The following is a 27,931-nucleotide window of genomic DNA, read 5'->3' as shown; positions in this document are numbered from 1 at the left end:
TGTCACGGTCACAGTTTTAAAAATTTAAAAGCAGACTTAGGGAGACGAGGAAATATTTTATGTTGGCAAAACTGTTTAAAGTGATAAATTTCTCAGGTGTTTGCCTCTGCTATTATATAGCACGTGGCGTGCATGTTAAGGTTTGTTTAGAAGATGCAAATGGAATTAATACTTCCTTTCTAGAAAGCAATTTAATAAGCACAAAAGCCATTAAAATGGTCTTAGCCTTTGATTTAGTAAATCCCCTACTGGTAATCTACTCTCAGGAAATAATCCAAATTAAAACAAAAGTTTATACACAAAAAATGTTTATCACAGTTTTCTCTATAGTATCAATTAAAAACCAAAATGTTCACTTTTAAGGCTATAGTTGAGTAAAATCTAACATATCTGAATGATAAACAACTGTCAGACTTTCACATTTTTTACACAGAAAGAGGAAGTGCTACCATATCCTATCAGTCAGAAAACAGAATATAAAATTATATATATGATCTTAGCAATATAAGAGCAAAATGCATAGAAAATGCTGGAAGGAGATATATCAAAATGTTGCCAGTGGTTGCATCTGAGTACTAGGGTAAGACGACATGTTTCCACTTGATTACATTTTTATATAGGTCTCAACTTTTTAAAATAAGGGCTATAGATTATGAAAGCAGAAAGAAATTAAGTGAAAACCCTGAAAAAATTTATAGACAGACTATAAAAGGAATTTCAAACACTAACTGGAAGAGTGGCAAGTGCAATGACTTATCAGTAACAGTTATCTTAATTCTCATATGAACGATTGCAAGTTTCTCTCAAATACTCTCTTAGTTACAGCTTTGCCCCACTCCAGTGTATCTTGCAGACTACATCTGAAGGAACTTCCCTGAATAATGCTTTAACTATTACAGTTTCCTGTCCAAAAATCTTCATAGCCTTTCATCATCTATTAAATATCCAAATTATCTGGCATCCAAGGCCTGACTCAGTCACTCACAAGCCCTCCTGTCTGCCATTATTTCCCTCTAGCAGCTGATTTAGTCTCCCAACCTCCCATTCAGTTTTAGTCCATAAATGTTCATTTATTGTGACCTCTTGTGTGTAATTAAATATGTTCATTTTTTTGTAAAGAACTTACTGTCTAATGAGGGAGTCCGAAAAGTAAACAGATTTTTATGGACATGATCAGTATCTATCAGGACATTATTGCAGTAATTCAAGACAGGGGGAAATGACGGGTAACTGAATTAAAATACGAACCATAAGGAAGAAAAGTGAGAGAATCAGGAAGTACAGTCCATTGCTTCTGGATATGGGCAAGGTCTTGATGGGAGCTCAAAGAAAATGTTTCCAAATTAACATTAGGATGAGAATCTGGCAAGGCTTACCGGTAGAAGGGATATTTGTGTGGAAGCTTAATGTTTAAGTAAGAGTTAGGCCAATGAAGTGAGGGTGGTGGTGGTGGTGGTCCAGATAAAGGAATCAGCGTGTGTGAAAGCTGCAGAGGCAGGACACAGCGTGGTCTGGTAGGACAACCTGCCTGATTTGACTAGAGAGGACACGTGTGAAACCGCAGGATGGGAAAGTAGGTAGGAGCCCTTGTGTGCTGCGCTAAGCAGCTTTAATGCTGTCTTGAGGCGGTGGTAACACCAAGGCAGGAGCAACTAAGTACTTGAAGAGGTCAAAGTTGGCTTTCCACAGAGGCTTGGTTTGAAGGATGAGTAGAAGTTGGCCCAGTGAAGAGTAGTGGAGGAAGCACATGAGGCAGAACCAGGAAGATATATTTATCTATATCATAAGTAGCATGTCATGTTCAAGGGTATTCAGATTTTGTTCAAAATAACTCAGGCGTAAAAATTGTGTGCCCCGCTGAAGAGATGTGTGTTGGTAACTGGCTCTTGGCCGGTGGTGTGGGAAGCCCTGATATGTCGGGCTGGCTAATTTTAATGGTGTGAATACTCCCAACATAGCTGATCTCAAGCTACCAGTGATTCAACAACTGGCTCGCAAAATTCCTGAATGTTCAGCAGCTCTTTTTCACAAATGAGTGTGAGCCAACTCCAGCACACCACTATTCGGAGGGTTTGCGTTCTGAAGAGCCTGGCAGTCCATTTGAGGAGATCCACCTGGATGTGCTGGGTGACTTTTGCCTACGGAAGGGCTTTCAGTAGAGGGGTCACAGGATCCCAGCTGCATCCTGGAAAGATCCCTGTGGTGTAGTTGAAAGGCAGTCTTGAGGAGATGGAGGATGCAAGCAGGGAGTAGTGGGGACCTGGCTGCAGAGCCAGGAGTGACAGAGGTGACAGCCACTGAGCCAAGACAGAAGAGAAGTCACCACTTGGTGTAAATGCCTAGCAGACTCACCCTTCTCTGAATAAATGCTATAAATTCTGAGCAGAACATAAAACGAACTACTTCTGAAGACTGAACAAAGGCAGGCAGATTTTGGAGAGGAATCAAAACTTTGAGCAAGTGACCTGCTGAGTGAATTCCCCATTTTTTTCTGGCTGTGCCTTGACGGCAACTGCAGTCGCTTCAGTGCGGGGGTAGCCCAGCATCTTCCTGGCCCCACGTAGCAGGGGAAAGAGCTCAGGCCACCAAGGCTGCTGGAGAATGAGGAGAAAACCTTAGGCGGGGGGAAGCCAGAAAGCAGGAAAATAATTTGGCCCAACTGTCCACTGACTGCGGAAGCACATGTGCCTGGGGAAAACCAGAAGCAGCCTGTACCCAAGGCTTAAAGAATGTAACGAATCCGAGCTGCCGCTCCCCCAGGTGTGAGAGTTTTCCGTTTGAGTCTAAACAAATTGGGTACTTGTTAAATCAAATACACTAACACTTTGGAACAATTATAAGAAAATCCAGAGTTCTCACAATAAAACCTTGACAGTGTCCATAATATAAACCAAAATTATTCAACAAATCTCAGGAATCTCCAAAAAAAAAAGGAATTCAATTTCAAGAGAAAGATAATTAACAGATGTCAACACCGAGTATGACCCAGAGGTTAGAATGACCATATACTTTTAAAGCAACTATAACACAGGGGAAGGTATTTTACAGATGTAATTAAGGTCCCAAATTAGTTGATTTTTAATTAATCAAAAGGGAAACTATTTTGTGGACCTCACTGAATCAGATAAAACCCTAAAAGAGGGGGTGGCCCTTTTGTGAGGAGAGAGAGAGACACATATGCCCCTGCTGGCGTTGAAGAAGCAAACTGTTGGGTTGTGAGTGCCTACAAAGAAGGCCATGGGTCAGGGAGCTGTGGGAGGCCTCCAGGACCTGCAGGTGGCTGCCGGCCCCAGTCATTAGTAAGTCAGAGCCCTCATCCTATAGCCACAGGGGAATATATTCTGCCAACAACCTGAGTGCACTTGGAAGTGGATTCTTCCCTGCTTGGACTCCTGGCCCACAGACAGAGTGATGGTAAAACTGTGTTCTTTTAAGCTGCTAAATTTGTGGCAATTTGTCATTCAGTGATAGAAATATAATACAACATGACAGAGGGAAAAAAGACAGTACACTTGAAGATAGATCACTAGAAATCATCCAGTCTGAAGGAGAGAGAGAGAAAAAGAATCAAACAAAATGAATCGAACTGCAGAGACCTGTGGGACAATTTCAAAAGGTCTAATATATGAGTAATTACAATCTAAGAATGAGTAGAGAGTGAGAGAGTGGGGCCAAAAAAATTAAATGAGCTCAAAAAACTTACCAAGTTTTGGGAAAGATAGAAATTTGCAGACCCAAGAAGCTCAGGAAAACTCCCAACAGACATTTCAAAGAAACTCACACTCAAGCACCTCATGATGAAACTACTAAAAACCAAAGAGAAAGAGAAAATCTTGAGGATTAGCTGGAGGGAAACTGTAGGGGAAACCACTGGAATAACTATGAACTTCTTTTTGGGTATCAGGGAGGCGAGAAGAGAAGGTTTACACTGGAAGTGATCTGTTCGGAAGCTATTTGGGAGTTACAGCCACCAGGATTTGGTTACTGGTCATGGAAGAGAAGGGCCTAGTTTGATTCTGAGGTTCTAGGCTTAGGGGACAAGTTGGCAGCGTTGCTGTTGGCCCAAGACAGGGAACTGAGTAGAAAGACCGTGTTTTAGAGACAGAGGATGGAATAGGATATGAGAGCACAACAGGGTGATTCTAAAATCCATTGTGTACACACTGAGTTTTGGGTTACTTGGGAGGGCAGAAAGGATGATATATTAGAAAAAAACATGGATTTGAAGCCATAAATGCCTGGGTTTCCACTCCTAAGGCTTGTTGGCTATGTAAGATTGGAAAAGTTTCTTAATTCCTTGGAGCCTCAGCTTCCTCTTCTGCAAAATCAGGAGATTTTAGTGACTATCCCATGCGATAACATTTATAAAGTGCCTAGTGAAGAACTCCGCTCTCTATAACCAAAGGTTCCTTTCCTTCCCTTTTCCCTTTCTACCCAGACATCCAGGTGGCCATGTAGAGGAGGCAAATTGAATGGAAGAGTCCGAATGTCAAAAGAATAGTCTGGTCTAAGAGGTAAAAATCGGGTCTGTCATCTGTGCCTAGGTAGCCGTGGGAGTAGATCAGAATGCCCAAGGAGGCAGGGCTAAGAGAAGAGGACTTAGTTAGTTAGCTCTTGCGGTAGAACGGTGTGCACCAGCAGTGTGCGGGCGAAGGACGGCTTCTGCAGACACCCCCGTTCATAACAGGAGAGAAAGGGAGACCCATCAATTACTGGTCCATAAAAATTCTAATATCCAACCGGATAAATGTCAGAAGTTTCCCAATTAGTAATCAGTCATACTCCGCTCAGGAATAATTGTCCCATGGCTCGTGGCTTTGGACTCTTGGCCCAAGCCTCTGAGTCATCCATCCTTTTCCATGAAAAGTGTCCTTTGTTTGCACTTCATAGTTTTCTCAGCCTGCTTTCTAGCAGTAGAAGTTTGAAGAATCACAGGCCTCTTCACCATCTTGTACTGTCTTTGTCTCTTTCAGTCTAAACTGGGAGTGTTTCTGCCAATATAGTTCTTTAAACAACTTTATGGGGCTCTTGTTAATCTTACTGGGGTTTGCTACAGTGGACAAAATCACGTATCCCTTCGAGATAATTCCTTCTCTGCTTTGGGATTTGTTCACACTGCTGAGTGTCTTAGAAGCCCTATTGTTTGAATAGTTTTCTGAGACCCCAATTTAGATCTTTCTGAGATCCTAACAAAGGATTTTACAGCCACATCCTTAGCTTCATCCCTAACCCAGCTTTCCTGGCCGTGTCCTGGATTTGATCTTTGCCTAGAAACCACTTCTTGATTTTAGCATCATTTGCCATCTGGAAGCCTAGAAATGTTGAAAACTAGCAAGTCCTGGCTCCTTTTTATCTAACAGTTCTTCCTTAAGCTTCTTTCAGCCCCTCCCAGACTTTAATATAAGCAGCAGATAGAAGCCAGGAGTTACTTCAACACTGCCTGGAAATGTCCTGAGCTAGATCACATAGTTGATTAGGCACATTTCTACTTTCCATGTCACTCTAGCTTGTAGTGTTGCTAAACTCTCTGCTACTACATAGCAAGGATCTCCTTTCTCCCAACGTCCAGCAACACTGTTCTCACCTCCTTACTGACAGCCTCCTCTCAGGCCATCAGGTAACTATTAAAAGCATCTTTGAAGCACCTTAGATATTCACCAGCACTCTTCTCAAGTCCTTCTAATTTCTGCCCATTTGCCTGCTCCAAAGCCCCTTGCATTTTTAGACTTTTGTTTTGATAGCACCCCACTTGGAGATAACAGAATCTATATTAGTTACATATTGCTGTTTAATAAATTACCTGAAAACCCGAGTAGATAATACAACAAACATTTTTTTTTTTAATCTCCATTTCATTAGCCAAGAATTTTGGGAATGGTTGAACTGGGTAGTTGTAGCTCAGAATCTCTGAGAAGGCCACAGTCAAGACATCAGCTGGAACTGTAGTCATCTAAAGGCTTGACCGGCCTGGAGGATCCATTTCCAAAATGGCTCACTCACATGGCTCTTGGCAGGAGGACTTGGCTCTTTGCTACGAGGATCTCTCCATAGAGTTCATTGAGTATTCTTCTGACGTAGCCACTGGCTTCCCCCAGATCGAGTGATACAAGATATCACAAGACAGAAGCCACAGTGTCTTTTATGACCTAAGCTCAGAAGTCATTCATTGTCATTTCTGTGACATCCTAGTGGTTACACAGATCAGCCCTATTCAGCGTGGGAGGGGACCACGCAAAGGCACAAATAACGGAGGACAGGGATCACCGGTGCGATGTTGGAAGTGGGCTGCCATAAGGAATAATAGTAGAATTTAGGGATTAGGCTAAGAAATGGGATCCACTGAAAGGGAGAAGAGGTGTGAGGAAAACTAAAACATAACAGGAAAACTAGGGCATACGGCGTTCTAAAAGCCAAGAAAGGAGACTATCTAGAGGGGCAGAATTATCAGATGCCATACAGAGATTGGCTAAGACAAGAACTGAAGAGGCCATTGTATTTGTCAATTGAGAGGCCATTGATGGCTCAAGGAAAACATTTTCATGGCAAAATATGGATAGAAGCCAAATTGAAGTGGGTTGAAAATGAACAGAAGGCGAGGAAATGGAGAGAATCAGCATGAATTTTTTTTTACTCTTGACTGGGTGTTAACTACAGAAAGCTGCAGGATCAAGCAAGGGTTTTAAATGGAAGAAACTAAGGCATGTTCTACGGAAGCCGAGGTTGATATGCAGAAGAGAGGAAAAATGATTAGTGGCATAAAGTCTTATAAGTGGGGAGGAGGAAGGAATCCAGATCACAGGTAGAAGGATTGACCCTGGATGGGAGGAGGTTTATATCGGATATCTATTGCTGCTTAACAGAGCACCCCAAAACTTAGTAGCTTAAAAAAATGTATTTAGCTCATGAGTCTGTTGGTCAGAAACCTAGATGCCCTCAGGAGGTTCTTCAGCTGGTGTCTGCACGGCGCTCTTGTGGTCCACGTTGGACCACATATCACCTACATATGTGGTAGTTGGCAGGCTGCTGGCCGGGGTACTCTTGGTTCTCTTCCATGTGACTGCCCCAGCAGACTAGCCCAGACAGGAAAGCCAGAGCAGAAACTGCAAAGGCTGTTGAGCCTAAGCTCGGAGCTCACACAGCATCTCCTGCCACCTTCTCGGGCAGAGCAAGTCACAGGGTTAGGCCAGATCCAAAGAATAAGGAACTAGGTATTACCTCTCGCTGAGAGTTGCTGAGAGAATTTGTGGCCGTTTGCAACTTACCACAAAAGCCTCCTCTGACTTTGAAATAAGAGAGAATCAGGATGAATGTGAATGGAGATGAGGTTGTAATGGGCATTTGCTGAAAGTAAAAAGAAAGAAAAAAAAGAGTAGGAGGCTTTAAAAAAAAAAAAAAAAAAGGAATTTTCCACAGTATCTAATCCAGGAGCCTGCTCCTATTAGGCATTTGGTAAATGTTCACTGAATAAATAAATGTTTTCATTACTTACTCATAATGTTTCTGACATTTCTCAAGACATAGACTTAAAAGCTTAATTATTTTAACAATATGAAAATTATGAACTTTTTTGCATCCGATTGGATATTTTGTGTGTACTATACTGACCAAAAAGAGGCCCTCTGATCTCAGAATGTATGCTTCTGTATACTGTCAGTGAAGTTGGGCTTTTAATGAAGAGTAGTTTCTGATCTCCCACACCTCCTCCCCTTTGACCTCCCAGTGGCCTCTAATGAAAACTATGACAAAACTAGGAGATGACTACAGGATGGAATTCGCAGTATTCTCCAAATGAGAGCACCTTTCAGGTCCACGTGCAGGTCCAACTCTTCCCAACTTATTCTTTTTTCATTTTTTTTTTTTTAAGTAAACTCTGTATCACGCGTGGGGCTCGAACTCACGACCCTGAGATCAAGAGTTGCATGCTCTACCAGCTGAGCCAGCCAGCGTTCTTACTGTTTGTCATAAGCTAAAAGTATGTTGTATGGTTACCAAATATTACCGATTTAAAGTAAATCATTTCAAGTTAACTTTACCACACATTTTCTCCCTCTCTAACCATGGAAGTCAATTCCCAGAAACCTCCGGTATCGCCCTTGTTGTGTAGGGCACAGCTGTCTGCAACTAGCAATTCCATGTGGGGAGGAAGGATTGTATGCCTTTGCTCCCCAGTGGCAGAACAAGCTTCTTTTTACTGTTGCTGACATTAAGATAGCTAAAATCAACAGTGAGGTAAACACTTCTTGGGACCATCTGGCAAGGATTTTAATCCCAAATATTCTGTAAACACTGACTCCATTTGAGTACCCGGAACCTACTGTCCAGTCACCACCAACTGCATCTTTATTTCGGTTTTAGGCAGTAATTGAAAGAGCAAAATAGTAGACTGTAGACTCTGTCCCTTTGCCTTTTTCTCTCAAATATTTCCGTTTCATGAGAGAGTCCCAAGAGACTTACATTCTCTGAGGAAGCTTAGAGGGCCTTGTGAAGTAACCAATAGAGGTAAATAGGGCCCTGACAGTTTTGGTCATTAAGTATCTGGGAGCTAGAGCATATTTCGAATTTCTTCATTTTCTGTTGGGAAATGCATTCACTCTAAATGAGAGGCAGAGGTTTGGGGCTGAGTTTTATTTTCCCGTATTTTTCAAAGTTTCTTTGTAAAAATGATTTGCAGTATGACCTACTTAAGACTTTGAAATGGCAAAGATAGGATTGTGATAGGGCACTTTATTCAGTCCCAGGGCTGATTTCTGGAGTTTTCTACAAGCCTGCATGAAAAAGAACAACTGGGGATTATTTCAGCTGTGAAGCACCCAGAGGAATGACTGCTGGTGCTGCTTAATGGTCTCTCTGTTCCTCCTCTGGCAATAAATTTTAGATATTGAAATATAGCTTTGGAGAAAAATGTACTGAAGATTCCTTAAGCTTTTTACAAGACACTCAAAGGCTTTTCACAAGCCCGTGCTCTGGAAATGTGAATTCTTGATGTCTAAACATAACGGTCCTTTACTGAACTAGTATTAAATGTGAATTTTCATACAGAGTACTGGGAGAAAGGGAATGCAGCTGGACCATTAAAGCGTGGTATTTTGCCGTTTTTAAGTAATGGGAAATACTGATTAAGAATGTTATAAAGATTTCAGCATACATAATGTGATTGTCTCTAATCATAACCTATTAGCACAAGTCTGTAACAAAAGCATTAACTCTGTTAAAGACAATGGCACACCTATTATACTGTGGTACTTTTTAATTATTTCCATACTGAACAGGATATTGAAGAGCTTATTATCTAAAGGTCAGAATAATGCCCAAGACATGGCCAAGCCCAATGAGTGTCAGATGCATGGAATGTTGGATGACTTCATAGTTATGAAATTATTTCATTTCTCATGATAATTCCTGACTTGCCAAGTTAGTGAATTTTAAGAACTCTGAGAGCAGATTTTAAGATAAATGTGAAATAATCCATACTTTTGGAGTCAGGGACTTCCCTTCAGGCATTAGTTCATATTTGACTTGCTTGACTTACACTTGGGGATAAAATGACTTAGGACAAGGTCTTCGATACCACATTCCCTCACTGGGAAAGCAAACCCACTTGCACAACTTTGGCTCATGTTTCTTGTTATACAGGCACCGAGAAGCAGCGGTTGCCATGAAATACTTTATTTAACCTTTACAAAAATGTTTTCTTAGTATGGCAAGGCAGTTTAGTTAAATGAAAATAAATAACTATGAAAATTTTGGATTTCTTTTATATCCATCTGTTGACTTCTTTTTTTCTAATTAAAAATTAGGGATAGCAATTATAATTGTCTAATAAAGATTGCATCAGACTGTTTTATCCTTTCTTAGGACACGTGTTGGCATGACTTCTATTTTACACTAAAGTAAATTTTGCTGAATGATGAATGTTACATTTGAGAACAATTTAAAAGCGTTTTTTAGGTTGGGTTTCTCTATTGTTTGTATTTAGTCAAAATTGATTTTCAAACAAATAAAACAGCTTGGCTTACAAACTCAAAATATTTTTCCAAACCTGAATGACTCTTAAACAGTATCTCTTGTTTCTTATCTTACTGGTTTCCATTTCTCAGCTCACCTAAATCATTCTTTATTTCTGTCCAACATGCTCTTTTCTCTTCCACTGAAGAGTTGGGTCCAACCAAGAGCATGGTGACCGTCGGCTATCATTCTGCCCGAAGAGTGTGTCTGCACAGCACCAGAATCTCCTGGCTGTTGGTGCAACTCAATTAAGCAGTTGAAGTTGTTATTTTATTTAATTAGTTTAAAAGAAAATAGGAATTACTTCATATTTTATGGACAAACCATCCTTTTCTGTACTCACACATACACATACATATCACATTTTTCTGAATTTTCGCTTTTCAACCCTTTGTGGCAGTTATCAGGGGTGAACCGTCTCAAAGGCCCGGACAATTCTGCATGGAAGGCAGTCATTAGTGTCATGTTTTTTCAGTCCCCTATCATTTAAATACAGGGAAGTCCACACCCTGTAGAAACATGAAAACAAGATATATGTGTAATGCCGAAATGATCTCTTCAAAACCTACCTGTCATTTCATACTTTTTTTACTATGTGCCTTTATATCTGATTTTATAATTATTATGTCCCCAAAATTATGCATAAAATCATATTTTTAATATATGAGAGAATTTGCTCATGACATCTTCCTGCAAACAATGTTTTGAAGTATATTATTTTTCACTAATTTAGGTAATTTGTGTTTAAGTAATTTTTTTAGCAAAGAATACACATGAAGCATCCCACTGTTTTGTAGACAATGTGTAAGTCAGAAGTACCACAATTATTCGTCCTACTATTATTACTTCTTTTTAAACTTCTTTTTCTCTAAGTATGAATTTTTAGCCAGATACTGCACAGAGGCTCATGCCTGAACAGTGAAAAACCATAATAAATTTTTGAATTTAGATTTCTGTGTAGAGTAACTTATAAAATATGAGTCTTTTCTAATTTTAGAAAGATTCTGTGATTTGCTTGTACGTACACTGAAACGTGGATTAAGCCTTAATGTTTGCTAAAAATGTGTGACATTTGACATCCTGTTTAACCCATGGAAGTTCAAATAATTTACCATAAACTATATGATGGAAGGACGCAATGCGCAGTTTTAAAGCTCTAGAGCCTTATAGATGGAGGAGATGATAGAATTATTTCTTTTTTTATATTAATTGTGTGTGTTTTGTTTTTCTTTCATACCTGTGATTATTTTCTGTCCTATGTCTTTATATATTTGTCTTTAACTCTAAAGGTTTTCAGTTTTTTTTCCTAGTAGTTATTCATATTTGCTCTGTCAGCGTAAATCATTATTCTGCAAAATACATTCCTGCATTTATTGTTTTATCTAATTACCTTTTTATACCACCTATTTATTTTAACCTCGAGCTCTTTTCCATTTATGCCAGACTGTTCTTTCCTCTCGGTGGTTTTCTACAGTTTGACAGAAATCATTTATTTTTCAGTTTAAAGAAGTTTTAAAAAGACCAAAACCTTTCCTGATATTCTTTTCCTGAATTCTGCAACAAGGTGTTTATGGTAACTACTCTTTTCCCCTCACTTTTTAAGGTGATACTCTCTTCCCTTTGCTTGGTGATATTTTTTCAGAAGTCGCACGGCTTATTTTCAGTGTTTGTTAGTGATTGTGGCATATAGATTGTCCTTGGTTAGACTCTGTTATCACTGAGGAATGATGAGATTGTTATTCTCATCCCCAACTACAGGGCAGAAGGACAAAGTCAATTCCTGTCTCATTTCCCATTTCCTAGCTGGCAGGTCCTAATATTTCTCAGTTATACAGAGCTGACACCTTCTCCTACACCTTTTCATGCTTCTCTGATACCCCAAATTGTCACATTTTTTGAAAAACTACAGTTCCCCTTGTTCGCAGCTGTTTTTGTTGTTCCTGAGTCTTCCTCTGTAGTGTTTGTCTCGTGATGACCTCTCATAAATACAGCGGAGTACTGCCACAGTCTGTTTCTCCCTGGGAGCTACTGTCTCTCTGTAGATGTAGAAAGACTAGGGAGGTAGTGAAGCGCAGGACACCAAACAACCCAAGAAACTGTCCGTTACTTTCTATCCGTGTCTCTAAGGCCTCGCTCCCTGGTGTTTACTGACGACTGATGCCCGGAGGGGAAGCAGCAGCTACTGATGAAGAGTCCCCTGCCTCTTCAGCCTCCCTTTCCGTACCACTCTCCAATGGGCAGGTCCCCTTCCTAACCCTCACGTCTCCTTCAGCCCTAAGAACCTGCGCATACCTCTGGCTGCGCAAGAGCAAGATCTGGCATCCTAAAATGATGATTTTTGTTCCAGTATGACTCTTTCCTTTCCAGGATCAAAATTTGGTGGTTCCATTTAGGTTAGGATCAAAGCTATTAGAGGATTGTAAGCCGATGAGTTCATACTATAAAGTTAATTTTCCAAATTACATTGACAAGAAATAGGACAAGAAGTTGTTTGTTTGCAAAAATGGTTTGAAGCTATAGCTTGCTACTTTTAGACCTGTCCCTATTTATAATGCAGTCAGTGTGCTTTGTAGACATTAATTTTGTGCAGAAAAAAACACTCCAAGTTAGGCTGTCGCCTGCTTTTGTTTATCAGAAACAACAGTCCTGTATATCTTTTATTTATTCTATTTCAACATGTTTTTTCATGTTATTTCTTTTCGTAACTAAATATGTCCTCTGGTCAATCTTTTAACTCCCCAAGCAGAATACCTCTGGAGTCCTACAACAATTTTTCCTTCCTCTCATAAAATTTTACAGCATAAGTTTTCTTGTTAAATATCTGTTTCTCCCACTCTATTGTGAGAATTTCCAGTGCAAATAATGTGTCTCGTTCATCTCTGTATCCACCATGTGTAGCTTAGTTCCTTGGCTTATGGTAAACATTTAGTAGATGTAGATCCTTAAAATATTTGCTATATTGGGGGGAAAAAATAACCTATTGCCCTAGGGGGAAAAAGCTCAAATAATTACATTAAACAGCTCCAAGGATCATGCGAATAAGTAGTAGAGCAAACCAGACCCTATGGGAGGGGCTCGGAGGCTACAGAGATGAACTAACTGTCATGTTACCCTTTTTAGCAAAGCACCAGCAGGGCAAATGAGAAGGCTGTGACACCAACTAGGACGGATGGGGAAGCTTCAGGCAGGAAGCTGAAATGGAGTTACTAAAATAGAAATGTGTCATTTCTTTCTCCTTAAAATGCAGGCTCTGTATGCTTTCTATTAGACGTTTTTCTTTGTAATAACATTAATGTTTATCTGATTGCAAAATAATGCATATTTATAGTGTGACATTTGGAAATTACATAAAAGCACACAAAACACATACACAAAGGAATACTTAAAACACACGACCCTAAGATAACCACTGTTAGCATTCTGGCATATTTCTAGCCATTTTCTCCCCTGGAAACAGGCACGAATACTACTTCATTTTGCAAAAACAGAATGTGTCCTGCACATATCTTTTTATAATGTGCTTTTTTTCCATTAATCTGCTACCTAATATTCTCAGTGTTTTTTTGTGCTGTGATTGTTTTCTTCAGTAGTTTGAGAGGATTCTACAATCTAAGTGTGGTTGAGCACCCCAGAGTCAGCACCACTTACTCCGAGAAAGCACACCCGAGTTCAGATCTCATCCCTGCCCTCCCAGCACCATGGCCCTGAGCAGCTCACTCAGTCAGCCTCGCTGCGACTCCGTTTGCTTTCTCATCTGTAAAATGGAACAAAAGTACCTACCTCGTAAGATTGTTTTAAGGAATGAATGAGAAAATCTATAAAAAGCTCTGAGGCCAGTTCTCGGCACATAGTACGTGTCTAACAAATGATTGCTTTTATTGTTTTTACCATATTTTATTTGATCCGTTTCCTAGCAATGCCTAATTTTTATTATTAAAACAGTGCTGGAATAAGCTTCCATCTAGGTAAATCTTTGCACATATGTATAATTATCACCCTATGAGAAATTCCTATGTAGAATTGATTTGTCAGTATCTGAAACTCAGATTTTTGACAAGGGCTACCCTCCAGCTACAGTTTTCATTCTAACGGATATGTTGTGAGTGTGCCAGGGTTCCCTTTTTGTAACGGGTTGTTTTAGGCTGATTGCACAATATCTGTGGCCTTCATTGAATTCAGTCATAAGGGAAAACCTACAAGAACTCCCCTTTGGTGGAAGAGCCAACTACCCAGCCCTTGTGTCACAAGGTGTCACAACTGTATTGTACACCTGAAATGAATAGAACACTATTAACCACACTGAAATTAAAATTTTAAAAATCTAGAGAGACAAAAAGGAAAAAATATTTTAAAAATAGGAATCATTTCTAAATATTTTTTTGATTCTGAAATTTATGATATTTTGTGCACAGATATCACCACTCAAAATTTTTAATGTCTACTTTGGATTATTTTTCAATAATCCTCACTCATTTATTTATTCAACAAATATCTGTTGAATGCCTGCTATTCACTAGGCACTTGGGATATAGTGATAAGTTTAGAAGTTTAAAAAATACACATGATGCCTAAGCTTTAATATATATCTATTAACAACACATATTAATATATACATATATTTAATAGTTTATTTCACTTGGATCGAATGTTAATTTTTTAAAACACCTAAAATTTCTACCAAGAATATAATGGATTGGGAAAATTTTTGAAATTATTTCAATTTTCAGTTTCTTCTTGGAACATGACATATTACTGGGCGCCTGGGTGGCTCAGTCGTTAAGTGTCTGCCTTTGGCTCAGGTCATGATCCCAGAGTCCTGGGATCGAGCCCCGCGTCGGGCTCCCTGCTCCACAGAAAGCCTCCTTCTCCCTCTCCCATTCCCCCTGCTTGTGTTCCCTCTCTTGCTGTCTCTTTCTTTCTGTCAAAATAAATAAATAAAATCTTTAAAAAAAAAGATTCCATATTACTGTACACTAAATTATTATAAAATGCAAAAAAAGTGTAAGTGAACCCGAAGACAGATTTTTTTATTTGTCATTATTTGGGTAGAAATCATCTTGATAACAGTTTTCAAATGAATAGTGAAATAAAGTTCACAGACTAGTATCTGGTATCTTCATTTGTATTTAAGATACAATTTTAAAAATGTGGCCATCCCTTTTTCTTTGTCTTCCTTGGTGTACCCTGTTTTCCTAGATTTCATCTTTTTTTTCTTTCCTCCATAACTGATTCAGGAATTCTCCCTTTGGAGGTGACTGTGGGTGGTCCTGAGAGCTGACCCCAGGTCCCTAATCAGTAATTCAGTTTTAACTTTTATTTTGTATTGAAAAAAAATGAGCAGAGAGCTGCAGATGCTCCCATTTGAGATCTTCAGTGGACAGCCTGCGAATTCAGTCTGGCTACCCTGGGGAGGTGGTGAGACTGCTGGAAAAAAAAGAAAACGTAGCCCCTTGGGATCTTCCAACAAGTGTGGCCACCGTACAACCTGCCTTATTGCTGAGTTTTGGTTCCCACTGAGAAGTTCCAACAAGAGTGGTTCCTATTTTGACTTTCCCCCCAGCTCCGGTGGAAAGTATTAGACACTAGCTAAGTAGGCCAAAAAGAATGAAAAGCCTGAATAGAAAAGATGGTAGAGGAAGTGAGTCAGTAAGGGAAACTTAAGAGAGAAGAAGGGAAAGAAAATTTCCAAGTTGATAAGAAAACATAAAAATACCATGGGCTCCAGGCAACAAAGGATAGCGAATTTTTGGCTAAGGCCATTGCTTCATCTCTCCCAGGTTTGCAAGTTTCTGGCCCACCTTGCCTCTCCTCCTGACTATTGCAGTTGCTCTCCTCCTTCCGCACTCCACTCCTAACTTCCGTTCAACACACGCCACCCTATACAGAAGGCTTTAGTGGCCAACTGCTAATTCTTCAATAAAGCACAAATTCCTTGCTTAGTAAATCAGTGCTGGCCACAATCTAGATCTCCCTGTCTGACCTTATCATCCCCCACACCTGTTTTTCATGTTCCCTTTTCTCCAGCCATTCCAGACTATTAACTTTGCCCCCAAGCATACTTTCTGGCTTTCACATCTCACCTTGTCCCCAGGCCCAGATAAGAACCATCTTTGCCAGTCGAAATCCTGTGGTAACTCTGAGCCCCAACTGCTTCATGAAGCTCTGCTGATCACCGCAGCCTAGAGCAAGCCGTCCTTTCTCAAGATTCCCGTACCATGTCGTACCTCTCCTAATGCCTCTTGTTATTTATTTATGCATACTTTCCTTTCCCCATAAGATTGTAAGCTTCTTGCAGGACAAAAGACACAGCTCTTCCTCCTTACTTCCTCCATAGTGGCTAGCGTATCAGCTTCCTTATAGTAACTGAGTAAGAGAAGATATCGGAGGAATGATAGAAATTGCATTAGGATCAAGTAGTCTAACACAAATTTCACATTTTTATGCCTGATTTTATAGTACCTTCAGGATAGAAAGAAAATTAGCTATATGAGTATTTGTTTTAAATGGAGACTGTTCAGTACCTGGAGCCGTGAAATGTAGTCGTTTGGTTCAACAGAACAGACCTCCCCCATTCAGTGGATGTCTGTGAGTATCCGCACTGCTGTCTCATGCCTGAAGTAGACACATCATGGGAAGGACGACCGAAGGAGTGCTGGGCCTTCTCAGGTCCTTTTTGTAGGTTTTCTCTCTTGGGAATGCAATTCCTTCCTTAATAAATGATATACATCTAATAGCGATTTAGATGCTTTGAACAGTGGACCAAGCATTACAAATATTCTACTAGGGATGCATGTGGGGAGAAGTGTGATGTTTTTCTCCCGCCTAACTTTTCTGTGTGAACTAAATCCAGACGTATCTGGATTTTCATAATTCAAAGAAAATCTCTACCCCAACATTTTGAGAACACATAGCTGCCAAGCGAAACCCAACAGCATATATTCCTTGGTGACATTCAGTCGGTTGAAGCTGTGTATACACAGAGGGAGGAGCTACCTAAAACTGAGCTCGTATGCAAATGTGAACACTCCTCAATTCCAATTACACTGTGTACGTTAAACCCTCTCTTTAGAGGCTGTGGAATTTTCAGGAAAAATACAGCCGAGCTTGACCTTAAGTACCTTGCCTCATTATTTTTTTGTCATTTCCAGCTACTAGTCTCTCCAAAGAAAACAACTCTCTTGTTTCTTTTAGTTTTGTGTGTGCCCTGAGCTTTATTCCCAGTTGCTGCTACAAAAAACTGAAATGGTTCCAAACACCACTATTGTTTTTCTTTTTTTTCTCTGTAACTAATATTTAAAGATCAAAGATAACTCCGGTACTTTTATGTTGTGGAGTGTATATAAGACCAACTTTTCCTAAAGGTATTTGCTGTCCGGGATTTTTTTTCTTTTTTTCTTCTTTCTGTCTTTCTTTTCTTTTCTTTTCTTTCCTTTTCTTTTCTTTCTTTCTTTCTTTTTTTTCCCCCCTTGTTAGCTTTCTTTTCTAGAAGTATCTGAATGATAGCTTTCTGATTTCACAGGGTCACTGGCAGTTGAATGGATAAAGAACTGGAGTGGGCCCATATGAAAAGCAGGGAGATGAGTTAGGAGGTTTTGAAAAATTTTTTATTATGGTATTTTCAAACAAACAAACAAAAAACTCTCCCTTAACTTGCCACCAAAATCGTATTGTGATGACTAGTGACCTTGGGAAATGTTTTAATTTAGGCACTTTCTAAAGGCTCCTTCTAATGCTAAAGCTGAAAAATAATCTTTCCGTCAAAAGACTTTTATTATTACGACAATTCCCATGTAAATTCTTAATGTATTTATTTTAAGGGCCTATTATGATAGTTCTTATACAATGTTTTTATAGTTTTATTCATTCTGTTAACTGGGAAAATGTTTCATATGAACAGCCTTTGTTCTTTTAAAAAATTATATATGATATGAAGGAAAATAGTTTGTATATTATATAAATGTTTTTCCTAAAATGTCAGTTTTATTTTCTTATGCTTAGTAATTGGATAGAACACTGTTTATTTTCATTTAAACATGTATCCTAAAGAAGCAGTAATTATGTTGTTTTGGAATACTTGTTCAGTTAAGCAGACTTTCTTCGCTGCATTTAGGAAGTAGGAGTGGAAATAGAAAATATGTGATGATCATGAGAGAAATATAAATATTACCACAAGTGGCAATACTGTTGTGAATAAATATGAATGTGAATCAGGAGACTCGTTTGGTAAACGTTACAATAAATACATGGCTAGCAAAAAATAGAACAAAGACATTTTTTCATATATTCAAAATGTTGAAGATAGTTCTAATATGATATATGTGATCTCATAAAGAGAGTATATTGAATGAACTACATCCTCGAATTGCTATTTTGTTCCTTATCAAACGAAAAAAATAAGGAATGGCAACTTAGGGTCGAAAATAATGCCACAAATGAAATTTTGCTTTAATTACTGTTTAGCCATAAGAAGGAATAAACTGCCAGCCAAGACCAATGTTCTTTGATCTCACATTTCAACCTTCTTGTCCTCCAGATGAATGAAATGGTCTTTTCTCAAATGTTCAACAGGCCTTTTACCATTTGATAGGACAATTATTTTTAAGAAGGTTTAAAATGTGATCTGGAAAACCACATTGACTCTCTGTGGCATATTTGCTATTCTTAGCCTGGTTGAATAAGCTGGAAGTGGATGAATAATGCAGGTTAGAAAGAAAACAGATGCTAAATATTACAAGTAGGAAGGTTTTCCAGCAATGAAACTTTCATTTTAGGACTAGATGTTTGTTAGCACTTTTGGCATCATGACGATTATTGTCTTTCTCTCCAGCTGTTACACATCTGTATTGAAGGTTGGGGCAATTGGCGCTGGTCAGAGCCCTTCAGTGTGGACCATGCAGGGACGTTTATTAGAACTATTCAATACAAGGGTCGGACTGCTTCCCTCATCATCAAGGTTCGGCAACTCAGCGGCGTGCAAAAACAGGTGAGTTCCTTGTGTTCGTGACCCAGACAGCTCTTAATTCTTTCACAAAATTCATGGAAGCTGAACTGAAAGAAATGAAAATAATTAATAATTAAAAGACCCGCAGTGGTATGCCTTTGTGTGCCTACTGCTGCCCTGCACGTGAGCACTTCATACGTGCTTGTTGATGATCCTGAGGATGATGATGGCTTCAAACCCTTTGTCCCACATCTTTTACAAGAGCTGCTAACGAGCAATAAAATTTACTGATTTTAGTTTCACCTCTTCTCCCTGTCACCACCTACCTTCTGGTAGAGGTGCTAATGAGCTGTGAAATAGCCAAAAGGCCTTTATTAAGAAGGAAAGAAGCCCCGGGTGTTGGGGACTCTGGATAATCCAACAGTGGGTAACCAGGAGTTGGTTCTCATATGCGTAAGAATAATCTTCGAGAAAGCGTTGTGATACCTCCCATGACAGAGTGAGCCTGGGTCTCCAGCAAGCTTTCTTTTCCTAGGAGTTAATATTAACTGCAGTAAAAATTCACTACAGTCTAACTCTTGGCATATAAAACCTCAGCTCTCAGCACATATTTTTACGTATTTTATAAAACTTCCTTTTGGCTGTTTTTGAAGTTCTAAGACTGCAAAGGGGAAAAAAGTATCTGACACTTTTTTTGTGTTCTTAAGATGTGAAAATGTGGTTTTTAAAAGATGTTTTTCAAGCATGGCACATATGACAAGAGTAGAATAAAAAAAGGAAGTATTAAAATCCGAAAACTGGCTTCACTGCACACATCATAACTGGATTTGTCATAAGAGTTTTAACATATACATCTGCATCTGGATTGTAACAGTCTATCCAGAGCTTATGTGAACTGCGGACATGATAGAAACAGCCCTCAGTCCCTGGAAAAGGAAAAGGGGAGCTTTTCTTATCAAGCAACATGGGCTAGTCCATTGCCATGTGCCAAGGGGCAGACCGGAAGCAAGTGGTGAGGTGAAGAGTAGAAACCTGTACCATATATCTTCATGGTCTGCTTCTGATCAGGGAGCTAGACTTCATGTTCTCATTATTGTGAGCAACAGAAGTGAAAAGAATATAGCAGAAGAATCTTCCCAATGAACTGACTATTCCTCGAGTATTGATTGCGGTGGAACAGAGTGAAACAAAAGCCACTAACCCTGTGACACAGTCTCTGCTCTTAAATTGCACATTTATATAAACCCAGCAGTGTGTACAACTGACAGTAAATGTGAAGGGAATTTAGAGGTTGCACTAAGAAGATATGACTCGAGTTTTGGGCTTTGGAAACATGTAGAATTTGGATTAAGAGAGGACATTCCAAGTAGGCAGTGTAACATAACAATAGGAATATGGGACAAATGGGTCTTACTGGGACTCATGATGGGGCCAGCCTAGCTAAGCGTGAGCTTTGAGCTACAAAGTCATAAGAACAAGACGTGTCACTGACTTTCAACTGCCCTCAGAACTGTCTTACTTGGATATGCTCTCAATAAATATCTGCCCAATTAATACATTCTGGTTTTCTGATTCTGTCACTCGTGGTCTTTCAAGAATGCCTGATCCACCTTCCCAGTTACCAGCATTCCTAAGAAATGGTCATTCAGCATCCATTTGAATACGCCAGTTGATAAGAGGCTCATTTCCTCATACGGCAGCCCTTTCCATAATTGGTTACTTCCAGCTCTAAATGAAGCTCTTTCCTAATTTTGAGCCCAAATCTCTCACCATTCGGCCAGTTTTTACCGTTCATCAGAACTTGTGAGATGTACGCAACAACTTACGGTGAGGACTAAGTTATCTCTCCTCTTACAGGAGGAGAGATATTATAGCCCTTCAAAAACACAAGGGGAGCTAGGAGTTTCTGCTTCGCTTCCTTTTCCTTAGACCAGTGGTTCTCAAACTTGCATGTACATCAGCATCACCTAGAAGGCTTGTTAAAACATAGGTTACTGGGTCCCACCCTCAGAGTTCCAGACTCAGTAGGTCTTGGGTGTGACGTGAGAATTTGTATTTCTAACAAATTCTCAGGTGATACTGATGCTACTAATCCAGGGGTCACACTTTGACCACCATGGCTCTGGTCTGAACTTTCCCAGTTCATTCAGCTCTTTTGCATATGGTTGCTAGAACAGTTAACAATTAATGGAATGGCAGGGTCACTCCATGGAGAAATGGTTTTCATGGTATATCACTGGTGGTTAAGATCATAGCCACTCTGGCTGTGTATCCCCTTGCTAGCTGTGTGATCTTCAGGTTATTTAACCTCTTTGTGAATCAATTTCCTCATCTGTCAAATGGGGAGAGTACTAGTGCCTTTGTCACAAAGTTAGTGTGAGAATTAAACGCAGTTGTATATGCGAAGTGCTTAACAGTAGTGCCTGGCCCACTCACTGTCATAACTCAAACTATAGTTACAATAATGAAATACTCCCAGGCATGCATAACATTGGTTGGACTTTGTTGTGTTATGGTGGTGCCTTCTTCTAGGGGCGCCTGGGTGGCTCAGTCGGTTAAGCATCTGACTTTGGCTCAGGTCATGATCTTGGGGTCCTGAGATGGAGCCCCGCATCGGGTTCCCTGCTCCATGAGGCCGTTTTCTCCCCCTCCCTCTGCCCCTCTTCCCATTTGCGCATGCACGCACTCTCTCTCCTTCTCTCAACTAAATAAATAAAATCTTAAAAAAAAAAAAAACAGTAGTGCCTCCTTCTTGCATAGATATTATGTATCTTCAAGGAGTAATATGAAATTTCAGGGATAAATTAATGTATACTGTGTTCCTGAGCAGATACTACATATTGCAACAGTATACTGTTAAGTTAGAAAAGTTGGCCATGAAAAGTACCTTTTTTAAAAAATTCTCACAAAATGTTACTTACCTTCCCCCCCCCGATTATAAGAGATTTCCTGGCCCTAATATTTATTACCTAATAGTTAGGCAAATTTCTTAACCTTTCTGTGTGTCATATTCCTTTTACAAAGGAAAGCACCTAGTAAATATTAGTTCACTGTTGTTATTTTTATGTTAACTATTTTAAAATAGTTCTGAAAACACAGGAGTCTAAAGTAGAAAAGAAAATTACCCATATTTCTGCCATCCAAAGATAAATACTGTTACTACTTTGGTGTATTTTTTCTGCTCTTTTTTTTTTTTTTCTATGCAGATATTTTTTAACCAACCTGAGATCTGGTTATAATTAGTTTTTCAACTTTTTTTTTTCACTTTATGTGATGCTTATTTTCTCATGTTATCTACAATTCCTGAACTATCTTTTTAATGGTTGCATAATAATTTGCCATATGGTATGTTGAAACACATTTAGACATCCCCTTGTTGCTGTACTTTTTAGATAATTTCCAATTTGTTGCCATAATAAATCCTTAAATATCTGTGTGTATACATATGTATGTCCAAATGTCTATGTCTGTCCTTAAAATAATTTGCTATAAAATTTAATTACCTGTGCAAAGGATGCGAATGTTTTTGTGGTACTTGATACATCTTCCCAGACTAAAAACATGTACTTTATTCTTTAACCAAAATTCATTGTTTTGTGTCACCAGATCCTGTTAGGGCTACATTAATCCTTTAAATAACTAAATATATATATTTGTCCCAACCATCTGCTGACTCTCTGAGTTTTTCAAACTATTAGCATTTCTTAAAAATCTTAATGAAGAGAGGGGTTCAAATCAGACTAACAAAAAATTTTCTGTACATTAGAAGTTTAAGGAATCCTTTTAACCATTCTCTCTGGTAATGTCAAATATTCAGATTTTAAGGCATCTGTTGACAAATCACATTTCAGGGTATCCAAACGTTATTTGGATGTTTAGTAATTATTTTCTGTAGGGAATCCCTTTCACACTTTTCTCTGCTTGTATCCTATTGTAACAAATGATCTTATTTAAAAAAAAAAAAAAAAGTAGAATGTAGCCAGACAGGAAGGGACTTTTCCGGGAATCAATAATGGAAGCATAAGCCACCCTCCCGTTGCATTTACCTTTCTGAAAGAAGTACCATCTTCTTCCACGGGAACTGGCAAAATCCATTTTCCATTCCCATTGTCATGGAAGACACATACACACACACACACACACACACACACACACACGCACGCACACACAACTTATAACTTTGAGTTTGAACATTTATTGTCATAGCCAAATGAGATTGGGCTCTAAATTAGGGCCATTTTAAACATTCAGCTGAGCAGTGAAAAGTAGAACACAGAAACAGCAATTCATTTTAACCTAGGAAGAAGCAAATGGAAAATGGTTTGTACTGAACCCAAGTGATACTGAAAGGTCCAGCAGTCCACCAACTTCAAAACAATGGCTGCATATATCAAAGTTGTGAAAAACCTTTCTAGTCTTTCAGTTGGATTTAATTTTTTTATTGTCAGGGTAGATTAACTAAAAGTCAGATGAGCTCCAGTAGGAGTACATCGGAGACACAGGATTTCCTCAATTAGCCAGGGTGGGAAGGAAGATAGGAATCAAGGTTTCAGAAGAGCTTTGTGGATTCCTGCCTCTCACATCTTGGCTTCTTTCCTTCTGCCCCACCTGGGCTGGGAAATTTGCAGTAAACCACAGCTGCCTAATTTCCAAGCCCCATGGGGGAGGTGAGTGTGTGCAGCTCCTTCCCTGATGCACCTTAACTGCACTAACACGGCCCCGGGTGACGGAGAATTGGCTGACGCACTCCTGAACAATGAGGTTGGGTTATTTGTACCCTGCCTTTCTTATCCCTCTGCCATGTCCCCAACTGAATGAAAATGGGCCACATACAAAATTTCTCAGGAACTCTGTATATCATACAGCTACCCATGTACACACATTGACGTCCACGTTTTCCATCCCCTCACTGAGGAAAGCTTTACCACTCTAAAAACGTAAATGTACATATGTATGTATATTTGTATCTTTATACATACACTTTTAATCAGGGTAAAGATATCATTTTCCAGTGCATCTGGTGCTCTGGAGTTATTCTTTAATATCGCTATTCTTCTTGGCACTGATCTAATAAGAGTTCTGAAACCTGCTAAGTAAAATCATATGTGGAAATCTTCAATACACATCTTTGTGGCTTTGGGGAAAGAGGAGAATTAGTGTGAAACCTGGAAATGTGTATTAAAGAGAAACCCTACATTAAAAAAAATTAAGTAGCTGTCTTCAACTGATAAATTAATCTTGAAATTCTAACCGTAATTTTCAAAATAAAGGCATTGTAAGTGTTGCCACTTTGAAGAAAAGCAGACATGGCTCTCACTGAATCCTGCGTGGGAGCAGCTATGAAGAACACCGTTCCGAGGAGTAGCCATTTTGGATTTTCCTTCATCTAAGTAGCCTTCTCTCCCTGGCCACTTTTAAGGGTTTTCTTTTTATCAAATTTGAAAGCCTATTTAATAGGCTTTATAGTTGAAAATGAAACTATAAAAACCCACCAAGAGGATCTTTGTCTTTAGACAAAGTGAGTCCCAGATGGTTGCAGAAATTCTGTGGTTTCTGAGAGCAGAATTCTCTCCTAAATTTCGTGGGGTCCAAAGGTTCTGAAGCAAGAGCAGTGTGTATACATTGCCAGGCCTGGGCGCATCAAGAGGAAGAACAGAATGAAATACTGCCTCGGAGCTTTCACGTGTTTACTTAAAGTTAGACGATGCTAAGGCCTCATAAGACTTAACCATGAGTGCCTATGTGCACTCCTAGCATGTGCTGAAGGAAAGCTTGCCTGCTAACTCAGGACTCATGGTTCAGTTGACTTCTGTGTTTGTTATTGAGAAAACATTGTTTTAAAAGATTATAATGGTCAGAGCGCCTACGAGTGATATAACAGTTAAGCACAGCTTGGTTTTAACAGATGTGCTCCTTCTAAAGAAAAGTCAAAGGAATAGATAGTTGGAAAATAAATGTTTAAGAAAATGCTAAACTTCAGGAGGGGAAGAATGAAGGGGGGGAAATCGGAGGGGGAGAGGAACCATGAGAGACGATGGACTCTGAGAAACAAACTGAGGGTTCTAAAGGGGAGGGGGGTGGGGGGATGGGTCAGCCCGGTGATGGGTATTAAAGAGGGCACGTACCCCATGGAGCACTGGGTGTTATACGCAAACAATGAATCATGGAACACTACATCAAAAACTAATGATGTAATGTATGGTGATTAACATAACAAAAAAAATTTTTTTAAATGCTAAACTTCACTGTTCAGCTAATGTACTGAAACAATAATGACATTTAATTTTTGGTCTATCAATGTAGCAGGTTTATAATGAACTAAATAATAGTTCATTCATAAATAATCATATTTATTTGTATAAATAATAGTTGACTTATAGTGATGTTTACAAAGTACTCTTAATCACATATGAAAATGTATCCAGGGGCGCCTGGGTGGCTCAGTCATTGGGCGTCTGCCTTCGGCTCAGGTCATGATCCCAGGATCCTGGGATCGAGCCCCGCATCGGGCTCCCTGCTCGACGGGAAGCCTGCTTCTCCCTCTCCCACCCCCCTTGCTTGTGTTCTCGCTCTCGCTGTGTCTCTGTCAAATAAATAAAAATCTTTAAAAGAAAATGCATTCATTTGGGTGTTTTGAATTTGAAGTAACAAAATAGGCTTTTTAATCTTCACAGTAAGCTAATGAGGTATAGATGCTATTATTGTTCCTGTTTTTACATTTATTATCTCATGTAATAAGAAGGAAGAAGGCAGGTTAGGTGTTGGTTAATTAAGCCACTCAGTGCTATATCTGCTTCTCTGCTAGCCTCTTGGATTTACCTTTTTTGTCTCAAGATGGCCACAAAAGCTACATGTCCACATATATATCCTCTCCTAACATCTTCCATGACAGACAAGAAGCAGGGCTTTCTCTTCTCAAATTGTCTCCCTTATCAAGGAGTAAAATCTTTAGCCTTTTAGCAGTCTTCCCTTTTCATATTCTTAGCCAAACAGTGCCCCGTGTTCACCCCTCAAGTAATCATTGGCAAAAGGAGAATGGAATTACAAGGATTAGTTTGTGCCAGTTATGACACAGACTCTGGGGGCCATGGAGGTATCCACATGCCCTGAGTACTTTGCTGCGTTTTGAGACCTGAACCAAATCAGGGTTACTAATAACCAGGGAGAAGGAGGGACCACCTCTTTGGAATAGAACCAGTGGCATCTGCCACATTTACATTATGATGGGCAGTGTTTATTCTCTTTTTTATAGTTTCTGGGTTTTCTTAATTAGTAGGTATTAATATTATGAAAGACAGACCTTCAGAGTGATTATCAACACAGACTCTGGGCCAGAGAGTCTGGGTAACATCAGGCAAGTTATCCAACATCTCCGTGCCTCTGTTTTTCCCTTGTTAAGATGACGAGTCCTAGTAGCACCTATTTTATATGGTTGCTGTGAGAATGAAAGAGTGAATTGGTAAAAATGCTTTGTAATAGGAGGTGTGTGTGTACACTCATGCCTCTACGTGTCTATGTATGTACATATGTATGCAGAGAAAGAGCGGGAGAGATTTATTTTAAATTACTTTAAACACAGTCGTGAAGGCTGAAACCCGGAAGAGCTTACATGTAGTTCCAGCCTGAAAGCCGGTAGGCTAAAGACCCAAGAAAAGCTGATTTTTTTTTCGTCCATGTCCAAAGGCCAGGGAAGACCGATGTCTCAGTTCAGTCAGGCAGGAGGAGTCCCTCTTACACAGGCTCTTTGTTCTATTCAGATCTTTAGTTGACAGGATGAGGCCCACCCACATTAGGGGAGGGCACGCTGCTTTACTCAGTTTACCAATTCAAATATTAACCTCACCCAGAAGCAGCTTCACAGACACACCCCGAATAATGCTTGACCAAGTATCTGTGCAGCCCGTGGCCCATACAGGTCGACACATAAAATTAACCATCACATGCTTAGACCTTTAAGTAAACCACATATATATGGGTGGGTGTGTGTGTGTGTGTGTGTGTGTGTGTGTGTGTGTGTGTGTGTGTGTGTGTGTGATTACAATTTTTATAATCTGGAGAAAAATATTATAAATAAGAATATCCAGTATGTGGAAGTCCTATGTTTTCCAGTCATGGTGAATATTTGTATTACAGAAGGATTCACCGCATAGGAATAAATTTTGCATTATCTTTTCAATTTCAACCAATTTAAGAGATATTTCTTAATGCCTACTGTGAACTGTACTCTTAGCTGGATGAAAAATTGGGTGATCCATGAGTTTTTGGATCATTCTGTGTGTTTTACAAAGCCACATGCTTCTACTCTATGAGAAAGCCTGAATAAAATAAACAATAATTAGGCAAAAGTTGTTTGTGTTATCAGTTTATAAAGTGATCTCTTATTGCATAAGACTGCCAAGATACCCTTGGAAACCAGCCTTGGAAATAGATAAATCGCCAGTTGGCCTCTCAGCCACCAGAGCTGAAGTCTTGTACTCAGCCCCCGTCCTTTGTGACTGCCACATATGTGACATCACTGACTACCACCTCCTGGTGGGTCTCTTCTCAGGGCTTCAGCTTCCCCTAGTTTACCTCCACACTCCTTGGCCCCTTCTTCCCAGGCCCCTTCCCTGGCTCTTTGCCCTGAGTGTGCCCCTAAACTGTTGGTCAGTTGCTGGTTTAAGCCTCCAGCTCTTTTTCAAGTCAGCTGTTTTCTGTCTGTGCACATTTGCAAGGCTTTCATTCCATAGGTCTGCTATCTCCAGCCCCCCTCGCTCTCAAGCACCCACCCAGGCTGCGGACCCTGCATGTGCCTGTCCTTTGACTGCCATAAACTCAGCATGACCAAAGCAAAATCCCTCCCGCCTCCCAAGCCTTTCTTCCTGTGTGCTCTAAATAGGCTCGTAGCTTCATGTTCTTTCCATTAAAACCAACAGAGTCGATTCTTTCTGAACAACTAACGTGTTACCAGTTCATGAAATCTGAATGGATGAACCTTTGTTTATT

The 27,931-nt window shown here is 39.6% G+C and overlaps 1 protein-coding gene across 6 annotated transcripts in view; it reads left to right on the top strand.

Annotated features, from left to right (window-relative positions):
- Positions 1-27,931, top strand: part of VPS13B (vacuolar protein sorting 13 homolog B) — a 750,734-nt gene that overhangs the window by 668,014 nt on the left and 54,789 nt on the right. For all 6 annotated transcript variants that reach the window (XM_028108562.1, XM_028108579.1, XM_028108553.1 and 3 more), the window contains one exon: positions 18,833-18,988. In XM_028108562.1, the coding sequence (XP_027964363.1) occupies positions 18,833-18,988 (156 nt within the window). The remainder of the gene's footprint in view (positions 1-18,832; positions 18,989-27,931) is intronic.

Source organism: Eumetopias jubatus, unplaced genomic scaffold (genome assembly GCF_037043125.1).
Source record: "Eumetopias jubatus isolate StellerSeaLion01/CBP00866 unplaced genomic scaffold, mEumJub1_p1.0 scaffold_4, whole genome shotgun sequence".
NCBI classification, from domain to species: domain Eukaryota; kingdom Metazoa; phylum Chordata; class Mammalia; order Carnivora; family Otariidae; genus Eumetopias; species Eumetopias jubatus.
This window is presented reverse-complemented; position numbering and strand designations above follow the sequence as displayed.